The 17,865-nt window shown below is 47.0% G+C and overlaps 1 protein-coding gene across 1 annotated transcript in view; it reads right to left on the reverse strand.

Moving 5' to 3' along the window:
• Window positions 1-17,865, reverse strand: part of PLCL1 (phospholipase C like 1 (inactive)) — a 216,729-nt gene that overhangs the window by 10,195 nt on the left and 188,669 nt on the right. The window contains exon 5 of the mRNA XM_063341823.1: window positions 16,745-16,854. Coding sequence (XP_063197893.1) covers window positions 16,745-16,854 — 110 coding nt within the window. The remainder of the gene's footprint in view (window positions 1-16,744; window positions 16,855-17,865) is intronic.

Here is a 17,865-nt window from a genome sequence, read left to right on the forward strand (position 1 = left end):
TCTTTTCCAGCTGTTGGAAAGGTGCAGTTAAAAACGAAATGTCTGTGCTGGATACCAACAGACGCTCCCCTCAGCACCACGCTGGGCAAGGCTCCCTGCTTTATTACTAAACCGCCAGCCCATCACTTGTATATTCCCAAATCGTGGGATACAGCCAAACGCAAACCTTGAGGGCAGCCTGGGAGGTGGAAATGAACAAATCACCTCTGTCACACAAGGAAAACCACAAAAACAGTCATGCAATTAGCAAAAAAGCAAATACTTAGAAAAACTTCTGGTTCTGGCTGCTGGCCTAGCCAGCGTGAGTGTATCACTGCCTTGTGCAGCCATGGCAACTTCGGAAAGAGGGTCTGTATCTGTAATTCTCTTACAGAATTTGCCTAATGAAATAAAGGCGAAGGACATATGTGGCCAGCTTGCTCTCTGAAACACAGTCAAGTGCCCTCCCAAACCCTACTGGCCCTAGACCAAAGTCTGAGAAGGAATTAACATCAACCATTTGCTTGAATGCCTAAGTGGCAAAAGCACTCATGCTGCAGCGTTCCCTATTGATCTTTAAGCAGAGCTCTCCACTGAAATCCGTGGGCTCTTGCAAATCAATTGCATCGTACGGCTACTAATCTATTCCTCCAAGAAGGCATTTTACGTATTAAAGAGTGGGCTTTTATTTTCTTTTTTTTTTTAAAAAATGCCTCTTGCTTCTTTCTCATCTGGGCATTTAAATTAAATTACCTTATATCAGGCTGTCAAAAGCAATGAATGTGAACATCGACTGTCTGTAACTGTGTTGCAGCAGGAATTTGCTTTCAGAAATAATGGCATTAATTTGATGTGAGCCATGTGCTGAGCAGTTCAGCTGCTCGTGTGTCTCTCAGGCACTGCATCTAGCAGACAGTTTGCAAGCACAGCCACAAATGTATGGACTCTCCCTGTCAACCCCTCCATGCTAGGAGCCTGCGTTTTTTCTACTGAAAAGTTTGACATCCAAGGGTTGGCTGGAAGCCTGGGAGTGCATAATCAATACTAAGAAACCTCTACATCATTGAAGAAATCGGGGCGTTATTTATTATTTATTTTTGATACACAGCCATGACATGGAAATCAAAGCTATATGTCCAGGCATTTATTTCTTAGTCCTCCTTTGGTCACAAAATCCAATTCCCCACATGTACCAGCACCAGCTGGTAACTCCAGTAAAGCCCAGCGAGTCCCAGAAAAACAAAACAAGGGGAAGAAACATGAGGCAGAAAGGGCAGACTTCTTCCGAGTAAAAGGACCAGCTGCGGGAGAAGATATATTTTGCAGCTAACGAAACACCTATGCGAAGCAATCCCTGAGCAAAACACTTGGCTGGGAATAGCTGGCACTCTTCCCCCTCCCTGCTCCCCAGTGCCCTTTGCAGTGACTCACGGCCGCCCAGGCTGCAAGCCACACAGTTAACATCAAAATCATGTCCTTCACCGCAAGTGTTGACAGCAAAATGTCCATTAACTTCATCAGAGGCTGGAAAGGCTTTCGTGACCATCCCCAAGCTGATTCTGCTTTGACTGAACACAACAGGCATCTGCATGGGTTTGGGGTTTTTTGTTTGGTTTTGGTTTTTTGGTTGGTTTTGGTGGGGAAGGGGAGGGGAGTGTTACAGGAGATGCAGCACGAATACAGCTCTCCTTAGACCACTGCTTGGGGCAACAGCTAAAAAAAAAAATGCAACCCTGCAGCTGTGCTTAATGATAACTGAAATAACCTAATTAAGATGAAATGAAATTAGGCCGGTCAGAGCTCAGGGTTTCTGGACAGGTAGCAGAGCATGCTCATGCAGTGCTTGTTCCTGCGTACAGCTCCTTACGCTCGCCTTGCCTCTGAGTAACCACCTGGCACAAACACTAATTTCTTAGCAACTACATGGTTTGCAAATCCTCCTGCTGCGGTGGCAGCTGGCAAACATCACCCGCTGACCGGGGTGCAGGAATCCACAGAACCCACCCGAGCTCCCCATTCCTGCCTGGGGACGTGACACCCCTCTGGTTTGGCTGCTCGTCTCCCTTCGTGCGAGGTGCCGTGGGCAATCAGTTTCTAACCTGCTCACCAGCAGCACAGACCACAAACAACTTTATGCTGAAGCAGAAAGCTTTGAGCTGAGACCAAAAATGCCAAATCACATGAAAGGTTAAGTGAAGAAAGAAAAAAATAGCACAGAATGCTATCTAACTGCTAGGAGGGACCAGGTTTTTAGCAGATCGCTAAGCAAATGCTCTGATCCACCTAGTCCCCGCCAGCTGGGACATCCCCTGTCCAGGGACCAGCCCTGTCACTCTGGTCCCTGCAGTCAAAGGCAGGTTTGCTGGTGAGACGGGACAGTGAGCTCGGTAAAAGATGAGCTGAGACAGCTTCTCTGCCCGCGTTCCCCCAGCCAGAGGTCAAAGAGGCTCCTGTGGGCTCAGTGGCCCTGGGCTCTGGGATAATAGGGTTTGTTTCCCTTGGGAGAATCCCGGCCTCGCTCTCCCAGTGCAGATGTGAAGCCAAGTACAAACAGGAGCAGGTATGGTTATTTTTGTTAGCACCACACCGACCCAGCAGGCAGAGATCTACCGAAATGAAGCGACTGGGAGGGGAGGACAAAATCAGGAGTGGTCAGAAACAGGCACGGCTGGATGTGAGAACTCTGTGAAGGATGGGAACGGAGGCACAAAGCAAACGGAGTGAGCCAAGCACAAAAACAAGTGGTGCAGGATGAGGACTGTAGTATTCATTTGCACGTGTGTTGCCTCAAAATGTTAATGAGGGAAACTGAACAAGCACAACTTCCAACCCGTTACGATGCTATGCCACAGAAAATAAAAGGCTTTTTGGCAAAATTGAACTCAAGTTTTACACCTCATACAGAGGGCTGTAGTAATACGTCTGCAGTTACTGGTGAGGGTTACAGGGGATGAATTTAGACTACCCAGCTTCAGACCGCCGCGGCACCCTCTGAAGGAAACTGTCCTTCTGATGCTGCCAGCAGACTCCAGTCTCAGCCTGTCCATCCCAGACTGCTAAATTAGGCCCCTCAGGCTGAGCTGTGCAACTCCCACCACGTTTGTCACCACTTGAAAACGTAAAAAAAATCCAGGTGCTTTTCAGTGCCTTCACATGGCTCACCTCCTCCCCGCTGCACGGTACACCAGCATCGCCAGGTCACGGGTGAGAGGGAGCAGGAGCCCAGGGGACACCGAGCGAGAGCACGCAGAGCACTCAACTGCAATTATTGTCACTCCCTGCCAATTCAGAGCGACCACAGCATATCAGTAAGGCTCCTCCTGCTGATACGGGACCTATGTCTGATCTGTAACACTGAGGATGCTGGAGGAAAAAAAGCTACTTTTCAACTTGCTGAGTCTGACTGTTGCATCTGTTCAGCGTGCTCTCTCACGTACACAACCTATCTGACATAAGCCATCTTTTTCTTTTTGTGATCTAAAAATAAACAGCAGCCGTCACAGCAACAGAATCACTGGTTTTGTCTCAGCTTTTCTCCCCAAATGGTTCCGACATCTACCTGGGGAAATGACCCATAAGAAAGGGTCCTTTCCCTCCTGCAGGGTTCGTCACCTTGCACTTGATTTCAGTTGAGCCAGGTGAAAGAAGACTGTAGATGTCAAGGATACAACACAAGATCGCAGTCTCCCAATCCATTGTTCATACAGTAAAGCTTACTTCCACCCAGCAAGCACGTGGGCCTCTGATTTCTCTAGCTCCTCCACAAGTTTTTGGGAACTTTTAGGGGGTGGTCGCTCTGAATTGTCAGGGAGTGACGATAATTGCAGTTAAGTGCTCTGCGTTCTCTCACACGGTGTCGCTTGGGCTCCTGCTCCCTCTCACCCGTGACCTGGTGATGCTGGTGTACCCCTAAATGCCACATTTAGGGCTTATGGGATCTACCAGGGTCGCTGGGTAAGAATAACTGCAAAGCAAATGCCTGGTCTCACTGAACACCTACAACTTCCACTTAATGCAGTTTGTGGATTTCGACTAACTGTCCAAGCCTTCCCTGCAGATCCATATTGCCAATAATCATATATGTTGGCACAGAAGTCTTTACTCCACAGCCCACTACTACTGGTGGGTCCAGACTGCAAAAATGAATCAAAGCCACCATTGAGTTAAATAGCATTTTACTTTAACCGCAGCCCTTGAAATACGTTAGCGGTGTGGATGAACATTTTCTCTTTTCGATGTCAGGGGCAGTAATGGAAGCTGGACTGGCACAATGAAATGGGGAAGGTCACACCAGAAAATTGCCACCTGCTGGATTCAGAGTTCAGCTCCCCTCCCCTGACTCTTGTACTCACACAAGTCAAAGGTATTGTGCTAGCAATGGTATTATGCACACCCCGACATAGAATCATAGAATCATTTAGGTTGGAAAAGACCCTTGGGATCATCGAGTCCAACCATCAACCCCACTCTACAAAGTTCTCCCTTACACCATATCCCTTAACACCACATCTAAACGAGTCTTAAACACATCCAGGCATGGTGACTCCACTACCACCCTGGGCAGCCTATTCCAGTGTCTGACCACTCTTTCCGTGAAGAATTTTTTCCTAATGTCCAGCCTAAACCTACCCTGCTGCAGCTAGAACCCATTCCCTCTTGTTCTATCACTAATTACCTGTGAGAAGAGACCAGCACCAACCTCTCTACAATGGCCTTTCAAGTAGTTGTAGAGAGCGATGAGGTCTCCCCTCAGCCTCCTCGTCCTCAAACTAAACAGTCCCAGATCCTTCAATCGCTCCTCATAAGATTTATTCTCCAGGCCCTTCACCAGCTTCGTTGCCCTCCTCTGCACTCGCTCCAGCACCTCGATATCTCTCTCATATTGAGGTGCCCAGAACTGGACACAATACTCAAGGTGTGGCCTCACCAGTGCTGAGTACAGGGGGACTATCACCTCCCTCCTTCTGCTGGTCACACTATTGCTAATACAAGCCAGGATGCCATTGGCCCTCTTGGCCACCTGGGCACACTGCTGGCTCATGCTCAGCCGCTTGTCAATTAGAACCCCCAGGTCCTTTTCTGCCAGGCAGCTCTCCAGCCACACTTCCCCAAGCCTGTAGCTATGCATGGGGTTGTTGTGGCCCAAGTGCAGGACCTGGCACTTGGCCTTGTTGAAGCTCATACCGTTAGCATTGGCCCATTGGTCCAATCTATCCAAGTCTCTCTGTAGAGCCTCCCTATCCTCATGTAGATCAACACTCCCGCTTAGCTTTGTGTCATCTGCAAACTTGCTGATGATACACTCTATGTCCTTATCAAGGTCATCAATAAAGACGTTAAACAGAAATGGTCCCAACACCGAGCCCTGAGGGACACCGCTTGTGACCGGCTGCCAGCTGGATTTAACTCCATTGACCACCACCCTTTGGGACCGCCCATCCAGCCAGTGCTTGTGGAGAGAGGATTCCTATCTATGCGACGGAAGTAGAGGGTGAGGACCCGGCATTCATACAGAGACAAGCCAGCCCCTAGCTTCGGCAAAGCACAAGGGCCAGCTGTCACTCGGTTGTAAAGTTCGTTACTGGATTTGACTGAGGCCGCTGACAGTGCCAGGGAAAACCCAGCCACCATCTCCACAACAGCCGAGGAGGAAGTTCCGATGGAGAAACCGGCAGCTTTCATCACCTCCTGAGCTTCCCCAGGCAATTAGCTTCAATTAGACACCCATTCCCCTGCAGGGTTTTGTCGATGCTGGAACGTTAATTCACATAACAAAAGGGGCACTCAACTTCACAGCATTTGTAAGTTCGGGGAAGCTGTGATCCGCTGACAGTAGCTGCAACAAGCTCAAAATATACCACAAATGTAATTTTTAGAAGACGTTAAACCTCTTGGCACACGCCAAAGCTTACACTCCAACATAACCACTTCAGGCAAGCACCAGTTTACAGCTCCCAGAAAACGGCACAATTCAGATTTAACAATAAGCAAATGATGGAGAAAAAACAACGTACAAGCAATCCTCTTAATGTTCTCTCTTACTGTTCCCGCCACGTACAAATGAATATCCCGGTCTCTCCTTGATACAGCCCTAAAAAATTCAGAAAAAATGACTGGGTGGAGGCTTCAGGCAGCAATTCCCTCTTGCTCTGGCCCATCGTGGGCCACCTAGAAATGGTGCCCTTCGCTCAGACACACGCTCCCTTATATGACAGCAACGCACGCACAGGCTGCAGAAAGAAGCTCCCTGGTGGCACAAAGACCCATGTCTAAATGAACCGGGGAATTTAGCAGTGTAGGAACACGACTGCTTTGGGTAAAAATCCTCCCAGAGCCTGTGGATTACCCTGACTCAGGCAGGGCACTGAGCTGACGACACACAGGAGTTCCATGCAAAACAAAGAGAGTTTTCTCTACCTGCATTTCGTTAGCCCTGAAGCAACCACAGCTCCGCCAGATCTTTACCAGGACACATGACGCTGATTCACAATGGCATTCAACAGTTTAAAACACCAGGAAGACAAAATACCCTGGCAGACACCATCAGTATCATCTCTACGTGGGCCAGAAGCAGCAATGTGTGCCAGCTGGGGAGGGACGAGATGAGCACAGCAAAAGCAAATTCTAGGTGGTAAAGTGAATTTGCTAAATAATGGAGATTAAAATACAACTGAAATTATTTAAAAATGTAATGCGTCTTCTCAATAATAAATAACCATGCAACTGAACTTCTCTTCTGATATATTATTTAAGGGACATCAGGAATCCTCCGAGTTGCGTAAAGAGATAACTGGAATTTTCTAAGCAATAGTCAGTCCCTGAGTCTGAGAAAACACATCCATTTTGTGTGTCTCAGCCCGTGAGAAATACCACGCTGCTCAACTGACCACCCTGAAACAACATCAACAGCGAATGTAAGGGAGCAAAGGAAAAGACCACAGGTATCTTCAGTGTCATGAATAATCATCCAGGCGAGGCACCCCGGGACGGAAAAGGTCTCTCCAAGCCCCTCACTAGTGCCCGGCATCGGGGCAGGGGCGGCGCCTGGGGCACAAGCCCAGGAGCCATCCCACGGGCCGGGAAAGGACCGGGAGGAATGGCTCCTGCCTCTCCAGCACACTGCCTCGCTGCTGGAGCTGCCTGGAGCAGGGCTGGCCGCTCGGCTGGGGTTATACTGCAATCTTTAACACCTCACGGAGGCAGCTGCTCATTTTCTTTCTTTCTTTGTTAGTAAAGCCACTGACAGATAAAAGCAAGAAATGCGTGAATTTCTGCTGAAACTTATACTTTCATTACAGCCCTTTTAATTCCTCTGAATGAGGTCATGTTGTCAGATTGGCACAAACAAGATTCCCAACTTCCATGTCTTCCAGGTTGTGTTAATTAACTCCACTGCCAGGTACGGCAGTCTTTGATATCCACGTCTCAGATGAAAATGTCATCGTTGCAGGGGAGGGGAAGGTGGCAGAAGTTGCTGAAGTTCTTACGCCACTTGCAGTTCCTGCCTTCGCTGTCTCCCTCTCCAAGGGACGGGAGATGACACTGACCCAGTTTTTACACGCAAGCAATCCTCCTTTAGTGGGGAACCATCTACAAACATTATTCCATTCAGTCATCTTCCCCGCCTCCCCCTTAGTACTACCCATTTTCCAGCTCAGTTCTGCTCAGGCACACGTACGTACAGGAGCAGCTCCTTTTCCTCAAAAGATGAGTTCCCTCAAGGAACTTGTAATCCTACCTGCCGATTTTCCAAATAACCTCCTCTTAGGTGATAATCTTGTTACTGCTCAGAACAGCATTCGGAGAACAAACTCTCTTTGTATTCACACATCATTACCTGAATGTTATTAATTACTTTTCCAGTTGCACAGTCTTTGGGCTGGACGACCCACACCCCTGAGAGAAGCTGGCCTTCACACCCAGGTGCTAAAAGCCCTGCCGGGTTGGTTGAGAAGAGGGATGACAGCAGCGCAGCTGGGGCCGAGGCTGTGACAGGGTCTGCCCCACCAGCGGAAGCACAGCAGAGAGCCAGACGCCACCGACTTCACCCCAGGGTGAATTCGGCACGAATACGGAGCGATAAACTCACGCGAACCGCATCCTGGGTAGAGACAGCTTTAGAGTCATGAGAAGTTTAGTCCAGACTAAGGCTGTGTGAGAAGCAGACGCACAGGTAAGACAGAGCGTGGCGGTTCTTCCCACTGCTTTAGCGTGATTTAGATGATACGCACGACTGGGACGAGGCAAAGGGAAGAGGGAGCTGAGGTTAGGGAGAAGAGACAAGAAAGGTGGAGACGACAGTGAGGCACAGGGGGTACCTGAGACAAGACAGCCGACCAAGCAGGGGGCTTCACTGAGCAGCCAGCCTACACCAGGAGAGAGATAGGCATCTATTTTGGCAGACTAGCGCTATTTAAACATCTTGACAAGCCTCCATTTGTGAAGCGACGCTAAAATTGGTTTTCTACACACAGCACCTCAGCGTGCCAACCCTCTGCCGGGCTCAAAGCCCGCACTGATGAGGTGGCCTTGGCACAAGGGGTGCCAGGCCGGTGACCCTGCATGCTCCTGGCCCTGTCTTCTACCACCATCACTGCAACGTGATGCACCTTGCCCTGCATGCACGGCCAGTAGCCTGGCATCAGTTCCATGAGTTTTGGCAAGTTGCCACATCACTCAAAATAAAAGGTACATCACAAGACTGCTTGCCATCTATCTCTGTCTGTTTTAGTCAAATACAAGAAAAAAGGGCTAAGGAAGATATCACTCAAGGCTTTTCATACCATCTTTCATTTCTCTAATCTGTTCTTTTTGTCCCAAAGTTACTGTGCTGTATGTATATTTGATAGCCTGTCATACATGCATACATGCATGTGTGTTTGCACACGTACAAACCCATCCCACTGAAACTGAAGGAATAACATTTACATCTGAAATGCAGAACTTCAGATTGCAGTACAAAAAAGGAAAAAAAAATAAAACTAAAGGTTTACATCAAAATGGAGGCAGCTCACAGCACTTGTTTTCTGGATGAACTTTGGTGACCATTTAGGTCTGTCCTACCCTTGGGTCCCACACTGATTGCAAGAAGGTCTTGTCCCTAAACCTAAACATGTCCCTAAATATGTTTCACATGTTGTAAAACACCCGCGGGAGCAGAGCTCTGGTGATGGAGGAGGAAGAGGGAAGTGAGAAAAATGGCGGAGACCCACATTTCTGGTCAGATGATTCTGGCCATCAGCTCCTTCCCCAAGTGCCAAGTGTCTCCGGGTCCCTGGGTCCCCCGGACACTGGGTGTCACCATGAATAACACCACAGCCTCATACCATGCGCCTTCCATGCCAAGTATTTGAGTAGAGCTTAGATCACAGCAGCTAAATATTCAGTTTGATCCTGCACTGGGGCAGCAGGAGGAACTGCATAGCTTCTCACATGCCTTTCCAGTCCTGTTTTCTATGCACCCAAATAGCTGTTAAAGGCTGGAGAAAAGTCAGAAAACGGTGTGCGCTCCCTGAATGAACAGAAACTATTAACTGGGCTCGGTCCTGCAGGGGCCGCACAAGGTGGGGAGGTGAGTGCTGCTCGTCACAGGCGCCGGCGCTGTGGGCAGTGAGTGCAGCTGCACGTGGGTCCCTGTGCCTGGCTGGTTAAGCACCAGCTCTGCCTGATCCGAATGTCTGGACAATCGCTTCTTGCCAGGCAATGAAACACTCCTGCTGTGCCACTACTGGACAAAAACCTAGGAATAATTGGCTAATATGGGACAAAGTCTCTCCTCTCTGTGGAGCCATCCTCCATGCCCTAACACATCTCCTCAGAAACTGAAGGAGCAAGATCTGTGAACCCTGGTGATCACTGCTGTCCCTTCCCCCGCTAGTTCCTGGTTTTGTCAGCATTTGATACTTGCAGATTTAAGTTTGCCTGGGTGGCCTTCGTGTATATTTCAAACACATGTGAATATTTAATTTGCTCTAAGTCCAATTCATGTCTTTAAATTTTCCTTGGCCAAGAAAACAGAGACCTTGTCAGAAACACCATCAGGGCTTCAAAAGCTTGCAGGGAGCAGCCAGGTACCCAGAGAGGCCACACTGTACTTGTTTGAGACTGCTCACTACACCCTCCCTGGAGCAATGCTCAGCAGCATGGCTGACGGCCAAGAAGAACAGGATATTCCAGGTGATTAACTAGTACTGCTGAGAGACTGGGATTACGCTTGTTTTACCCTGATACACACTGTTGAAGTAACTTGAGAAGTTTCCATCACCAGATACAACTGACAAAATCCACCAAGACTAAGCGTCTTTTAAAGAGAGTTCCTGCCCTTGGGCTTGAGCAAGAAAGACAAAAGCCAGTGCTGTGAGCAGTACGGGGCAGAGCTCGGGGAGGCATTTACCAACCGAGTCAGCAGAGAACAGCGTTCTGCTATGTAAGGATCTACCTACCTAATATCTACACGGTTTGGCTCTGTTGGTTTACAAAATACACTGATCAAAACACCTTTGCATGTGAATCACACACTTTTACCTCCTTACCTTGTAACTCAATATCATTTAAAGGATCCCAAATCCCCCTAATCCCAGAAAAATCTTGAAACACCTCCCCACAGACAGATGAGCCTTGTGGCACGGCCTGAGGGCCAGGAGCACAGGCTTTGACCTCTAAACGAGCTCTGGAGCTGGGAGCCTCCACCACACTCACCACCGCATCCAGAGCACGTGAAGGGCCCAGAACGAGCTGCGGTCCCATCCCGCTCCACCAGACTCATCACAGGCTCAATAAGGAACAACCTGAACCTACCTCCTTCCTCATCTTCCCCTCTACTTTTAAATGAACTGCTTCAAGCTAAGCACATTGGTATTTACAACAGTAAACAGATGTTGACCTTGATGGACCTTTTCACTTTCTCTACAGCGCTCTCTCAGAAAGCCAGCTGTTCCATGTTGTTTTCTTCTTTTTTGTCCTTCAGTTCATATGTAAGAAACCAACGTGACCTAGTAGCTACATTAATAATTAAAGCAGCCCTGCATTTCCTCACACGTTTGTTAAAACTGTCCTCTCATCCTCTCGTCAAAGACTGATTGGCTCAATGTATGTCAGCTGCAGCTGAGCTGGTCTCGGAGTAAGGCAGCAGACCCTTCAAAAGTAGCCAGGGCACACAGTCTGGAGAGGCTTAAAAGTCAGAAACACCACTCTGAACTGCATCAACAAAAGAAATGCAAACAACATGGGGACCAGACAGCAGGAGAGGCATTTAACCTCTCAGGAAGAAGAGCCTTTGGGGTAACCATATTCAAAACATATTTATCTAGGGAGACCTGGAGATAAGTAGACATGGAACAATACGACGAGACCTGCATTTATGAAGTCTCCACACCACACCAACCACTCCTGCCTACTGCTCTTGCTAGACTATCACTGTCACAAGATGACAGCAAATCTCAGGAGTTTGTTGCTAAGCCACTATGACTTATATTTCATCGATTTTCGCAGTTTCACAAATTGAGCGCCGATGTGCTTGTGTCCACAGAGATATGCTGTGAAAAGGAGGGACATAAGACGTGAGGAATTATTCGTGGGACAGGGGGAAGCCTAACTGACACTTAAAGGGAAAGAATTACATAGTACATGGAAGGCAGCAGCTTTATGGGGGCTCATGAATTCACCGTGCTCTTGCTTAAGATCTAGATAGTGTAAATTGTTGTGCAAATCCTCTGGCAGTAATTATATGACATCTGGTACAATATATTGTTACCATTGTGCTTAATTACATGAAAAGTCCCCAAGATCCTGCCATGCTGCTCTTTTGTCCACTCCATAGCATGCCAAGGTACAAAGACATGGTGCTTGCCTAACTATGGGAAAAAGGACCAATGTGAAAAGACCCAAATAAATCTCACATGCAAGATGGTACAGAGTGCTGTAGAGTATCCATTAAAAACACTCCCATAGTGCACTACAATAATCCTTAAATTAAGGCTGTGAATGGACCTAGTTCTTCCAAAGATCAGCAGCAACTCTGTGTGGTACCATTGTGCATAAAGTACTTGAGAATAACGATCACAGTCTGATATGTTGCTTTTCTTCCTTAAGAAAACACATACCTTGTTGTGACGCTAAATTCAGCTCAGTTTAGGTGAGGCCAGATAAGTATATGGCTGTCTGTATGTACACCTTTCAGAAATACGGCTTTTATCTCTCCAAGTAGCCTCAAAGAGCATATCTGGGCCTCTGCTGCCCAAGTGAGAGGTCTGGATGCTCCAGGACTCACAAGCAACTGAAGGCTGATTGTCACAAATGACAGTGATGAAGAAACAGGTCATTTGTGGATGTGATCCTCCGAAAGGGCTATTTGTGCACAGTTTTGCTGCATAAAACCACTTACACCAGAGCTAACACTGATCACGACTACATCATAAAATTGTGGATTTCTCCCCCAAAGAGTGATCTGCATTAGCAATTTAATAATTGTACGCCTTCTGCATTCAGCAACCTCTCTCTTTATACATCTAATCAGCATTAATTTAAATGCAGGATAATTAGCAGATACACTCATAGACGGGTTGCTGAAATGATCCCTGAAAATTTAACCACTTGATGTCTTGTAGTATGCACTAACAGTCAGAGTCCCAATAAGACAGAACACACAGCAGCAGAGGCGAAATTTTATCGTGGGCAGCAAAAAAGATTTAAAAAAAACCATGAATGCACTTCGGAGCAGAGACTAGATTCAAACATTTGGGTGTTTTGCCCTTCAGTAGAAGGCCAAAACAGTAAATGCCACTTTATCTTTGTCTTCCCATGTTTTGTCTATAAATAAGTCAGTATGTTGCTATATTAACTATCTAGATATTTACCATCAACGTGCAGGCAAGTATTTGGTGGTATTGTTCCTAGACTTTGTATGTGCTGATCCACCAAAGCACAGATAGCCCAGCAAAATGTGTTTGCAGACAGACAAAGCATGTCCATGTGAGAGCAATAAATCTGAACCACAGTTAACAGACTTGAACTTTCCTTGGCTTACTTGCCAGGTTCTTGGGACTCAGGCAGATCCCAGATCCCAATTTCTTTGCCCGCATAAAAACCTCCTGGTAGTCTGTGACAGTTTTGCCTCAGTAAGGAGAGCAGGGTACCACTATTTTTTCCCCCCAGATATTCTCAAAAACTCGTAAAGCAGTCATCGAATTGGTGGTTTGCACCTGTGATGGATGCTGAGAGTGCCTCCATTACTGGAAAATGCTTGGGACAAGATCCCGCGGGAGAGGCAGACGGAGCGGGCAGAAGGGCCCCGGGAGAGGCGGCAGCGGAGGGTGCTGGAGCAGACCCAAGCTGGCCCTGCACGCACGCCGCCTGAACCTGCGTGAGCACACCTGGCCTGAAAGCTGTCCAGTGCTCTATGGCGGCACTGAGTGCAAGTGGGTATGTCCCAGCTCTCAGGGGGACTCGTTAGCTCAATCCCAGAACTGCCTTAACAGGCTGCACCCCACCTCCCCAAGCGCAGGCAGGACGAGCTCATGCCTGCCTGCAAAAGCGGCCACCGGTGCCAGGGAGGAGGTGACCTCACCAGGGGACAGAGGGAGGAACACCAGCGCCTGGGGAGAAACAAGCACGAGCCCCACGCACCCTCATGAACGCCTTCACCCTGTGAAATGGACAGTCGCCTGTTTTAAAAATGGGCAAATACCTCATGAAAATGAATTGTGAACTTCTGATGCAAAAGAGAGGGTCAGCCAAGCTGAAGAGTTTTGTGTCCTCATCAGGATGAAAGGCATGGTAACTAGCATCATGGTCCCCGTGAGGTGGTAAATACGAAATTTCTTTTGCTACCTTTGCATTTTACTGGCACTTAATTAAAAACAGAAAGGAAAACAGGCACGGGGACAGCGGTGCATGGAAATAAAAAGGAAAACGAGACTAAATTTGGGATCATAACCATTCCTGTAATGTCATGGTGGGAACATGATTCTTCTGTCTATTGTACTGATGTGCCTCTCAATATTACTGACTGCGAGCCTGACAGTATTTTACACGCCATGGGACCAAATAAGAAGATGTCACATTTTAAAAATATGTATATATGTCAAAGTTGACTGTCACCAAGTTATAATATTCCTGTTCTTACTAACATTTTTATGTTCTGGCAAACAATTTGTCCTTCTAGTGGGTATTACTAATATGTAATTAAGTTTATATAAACTAAGGAAGAAAATTATATATTATTTTGATTCATTCTCATTAGGTACCTCTTAAAAATACCTCAGGGCATTTTTAAACATGAAGAATGCACACAGTTATGTTTTTTATAAAATATACTTTAATCTTGCACTCTGTAACTATTTAATGATTTTGCCAGTAGCAATTTCTTATTGCATCCCCTCTTTGTATTCAAAGCTTACCTATTGCAATGAGTCTTTATAAAGAAATACATTAATTAAATATGCCTTTGCTTCACTAGCCTAGGAAAAGACTATTAATCACCTGGCAGGCACAAGCACAACATAATACCTGCTATTGCTCATGGGCACCTCACACGAACTGACTATTGCCGCATGATTTAATTGCCTCCAACAACCCCGAGCACACAAAGAGGCTTTGTCCCGTCGGTGTCGTGCCATTCACTCACCTCATCTAGCGTAAAGCAGCAGATGCATTTGCAAGATGTTATGGGCTATTTTCTTTTCCTTTTCTTACATCACTATGCCAACATCTAACTGAAATATATTTGTAGTGACCACCCTGACACTAGACATAGGGAGGACACTGATGGCTTGAGTGAAGCAGGGTTGTTGGTCTCTCCTCACCAAATCCTCTTGGGGAGCTCTCACCAGCAGAGGGGAGAGCCAGTGCTAAACATGAGATGCAGCTGTAACCAGCAAATAGGTTTGTTAGGGGCAGGGTCACTGAAATACGGTATTCTTGGGGGGGGGGGGGGGGAAGTTTAAAAATAAGAATAATGACTGACAGTCTCGTATCAGACACCTGAGGTTTGACAACCCCACTCCCAGTTGCCTAATGTCATTGCTGAGTTGGAGGTCAGTCAGAATGAAAAGGTGTTTCATGTGCATTTATACCCATGGGTAGTTGCCACAAATTCTGTTAATATTTTACTATGTGAATAAGGTAAAAAAGAAGTTGTGGCTTAGAAATTAAACATGTCACTTATTCCTTGACCTTGACCTTGACTAGCTGTTTGAAATGCTTTTCAGTATGTTGACAATATGTGCTAGGCAGCAATTACTTTTCATGAGAAATGTTTCTCTGATACCCTACTTCATTAATCATGGGTCACCCTGAGAGGTCCGAACTTCTCATTTGACAAACACCTAAAAATGGAAAATTTTAGAGTAACCCGACTGTGTTAAGAGTGACTCTGAGCATGAGGCGTTTATTTTACCTAACACAGCTAAAGTAATTCAGATTAATGTTCAGAATTGTCTTATGGGTTGAGTTTTTTTGTCCTCTTTAGCTGCTTGCCTCAATTATGCTGTGTGGAAAAGGTCAGTCCCTTCCATCACGTTTGAAGTGGTAGCCTTCTCTGTTTATCAGATATCCTATTAACTGAGCCTACACGGACTCCATTATTCACTTTCCCTCTCATGGTGAATCAAGCTACACAAGGAACCACAGGTGTCCCCCAGGTCTTCTCCAACCCTTTTCTACTACCAATGGCCTTCTCCCACCCACTTTTGCCCCTCAGCCTTTTCATTCCCTACTCCTTTTTTCCCTCTCCTGCTCAGGATGTGTTAGTATTCCTTCCATCTCCACGACGCTGAAGCACACATCTCCTACTACTCTTGCTACTGCTGCGGCATGTTACGTTTAGGTGTATATTTGATGAGAAGCTTTGTGAAAATTCCCTGTCATCAGCTGGCTCATCCTGGGATGCCAGCGAAGGGAAAGGCACTGGGGGGGCACAGGGAGATGCTGTCAGACAGGGCAATCTGCTTAATGGGAGCTGGAGGGAGGGAGCAGCAGGGAGAGAGCGAGGGGAAATCAAAGTGTGATCTATCAGAGCAAGGTGGGAAATGAGCCTGTGAAAGAAGGCGTGAGCCGAATGCTAACAACCTGAATGCTTGGCTCAGGTCCTCTCCCTGCCATCTGCTATGGCTGCACCAGATCATCTCCTCTTTCCATCCTCGGCTGTCCCTGGGTAACTTCACCCAGGCTCAGATATCCAGCTCCTGTGGCAATTTGTGGCTGGTTGGTGCCAAACCAGTAGCTAAAGCCTGGTGAGTAACGTGCTCACTGAGCAGCCTGTCACTGGGCAGCCAGGGTGGAGGGGTTTTTATCCCTCCCTCTTTTAGCTGTTTGGATAATGCTCCACTTTTGAAACATAACCTGGTATTTCTGCAGGATCTTCAACATTCCTCATGTTTTTTCGTTATGATCCCCCCAGCCCAGTACCTTCCCAGAGCGATGCTCTAGCCCTCCTTTTACAAAACAAGTATCTGAGACACAGTGACCCCAGACAGGTCACACTCAGGGTGTATGGGGCAGAACAGACAACCAAGACCAGGTCCCTGGGCATACACACCATAAACTATCTTTCCTCGTTTGTTCAGGTTTAGATAAATTCCCTTCCACAGATTTCAAACCAGAGGTGTAATAATTTGACAGATCTCAATAATCAGGGGTAATTTACACAACCCATTAAAACAAAATGTTGCTTCAGCATTAGTAAGACAAAACAAATCGATGAGCTAAAAGAGCAAAGGTTTGCTTACAGAGTTAATAGGAGACACAAGGTGGTGTTTTCTGTGCTTACCTTCAGCACTGTGATATTCCATGCAAAACTCTCAATGGCTTTGCTTAATTTTCTTCCTTTCAAACCTTCCTTTGTCCCGAGGTTATGAAGCTCTTCGTGGAATTCCATTCCTAAAAATACAGATTGCTACATCACCCAGTGCATGATTGATTTCCCCTAAAAAATGTTCAGCGAGCATTTTCAGTCTCGCAGCTGGCACTTCCTACAATGTTTTTTCTCTGTTTTTCCCCCTTCCCTGTTACGACCCCATCCTGGAGAGCACCTTCCAGAATAAAAGGGTCATGTGCAATCTTGTGGTTGTGCTTCCACTTTGTACGTAACTCTCCTTTCCAGGGCTGGGGTCCCACACAGGCACACGCCTGGTCCCCGCACAAACACTCCTCCAGCGCTTCTGCTTGCAGTCTGCGTTGCTGGCAATACTGCGACGAAAGGCAATCGTTTGTCACTCTGCTTGAATAGATTATTTTGTGCCTTGGAAGGCAGTCTGACAGACGTGGAAGGTACCTGTTCAGCACAGCAAAGGCAGACGCGGATGCACAGCTCCTCATTAATCTTAATCACAGTCATATGGAAAAGCCCTTGTACTTCACCATGATAAATAATGTCAGAAACGCGTACCGCTAATCACAGGATTGCTCTTCCTACAGCCTGGAGAACTGAGACTTCCAACCACAGCCTTGGGAATTGTTACATTTCATTGCTAGTTTCTGTGGCAAATGCCTGCAAATCTGTTGCTGGATACAAGAATTGAGGAAATCCGGGAGCAGATTAAAAAACTTAACGAGTCCTATTAGCTCACCAATTCCACAAGATTTGCACAGTGCGTGCAAACATTTCCCTGAGTGTGGGGTGGCTTAAGAGACAAAACGGAGAGAGCGCTGCTTGTGTTCCCTTAATTTGTACCTTACAAAGGCCAAATTGGCACTAAATCAGTCCGAAATGTCCAAAGCCCATCCTGGTTGAAAAAAACAAGTTCTATCTCCAGTTATTTCATATCTCTCCCTCCCCTAATGTTTTAAGGCAAATACCACTCACAAATTCAAGCTTCACTGAAATTACATCAAAGAGACGCCCACCGAGAGAACACCTGCATGGAACAGACGCGGAGGGCTGCTCAGCGG

The sequence above is a fragment of the Chroicocephalus ridibundus genome, chromosome 7, assembly GCF_963924245.1.
Source record: "Chroicocephalus ridibundus chromosome 7, bChrRid1.1, whole genome shotgun sequence".
In the NCBI taxonomy this organism is placed as follows: domain Eukaryota; kingdom Metazoa; phylum Chordata; class Aves; order Charadriiformes; family Laridae; genus Chroicocephalus; species Chroicocephalus ridibundus.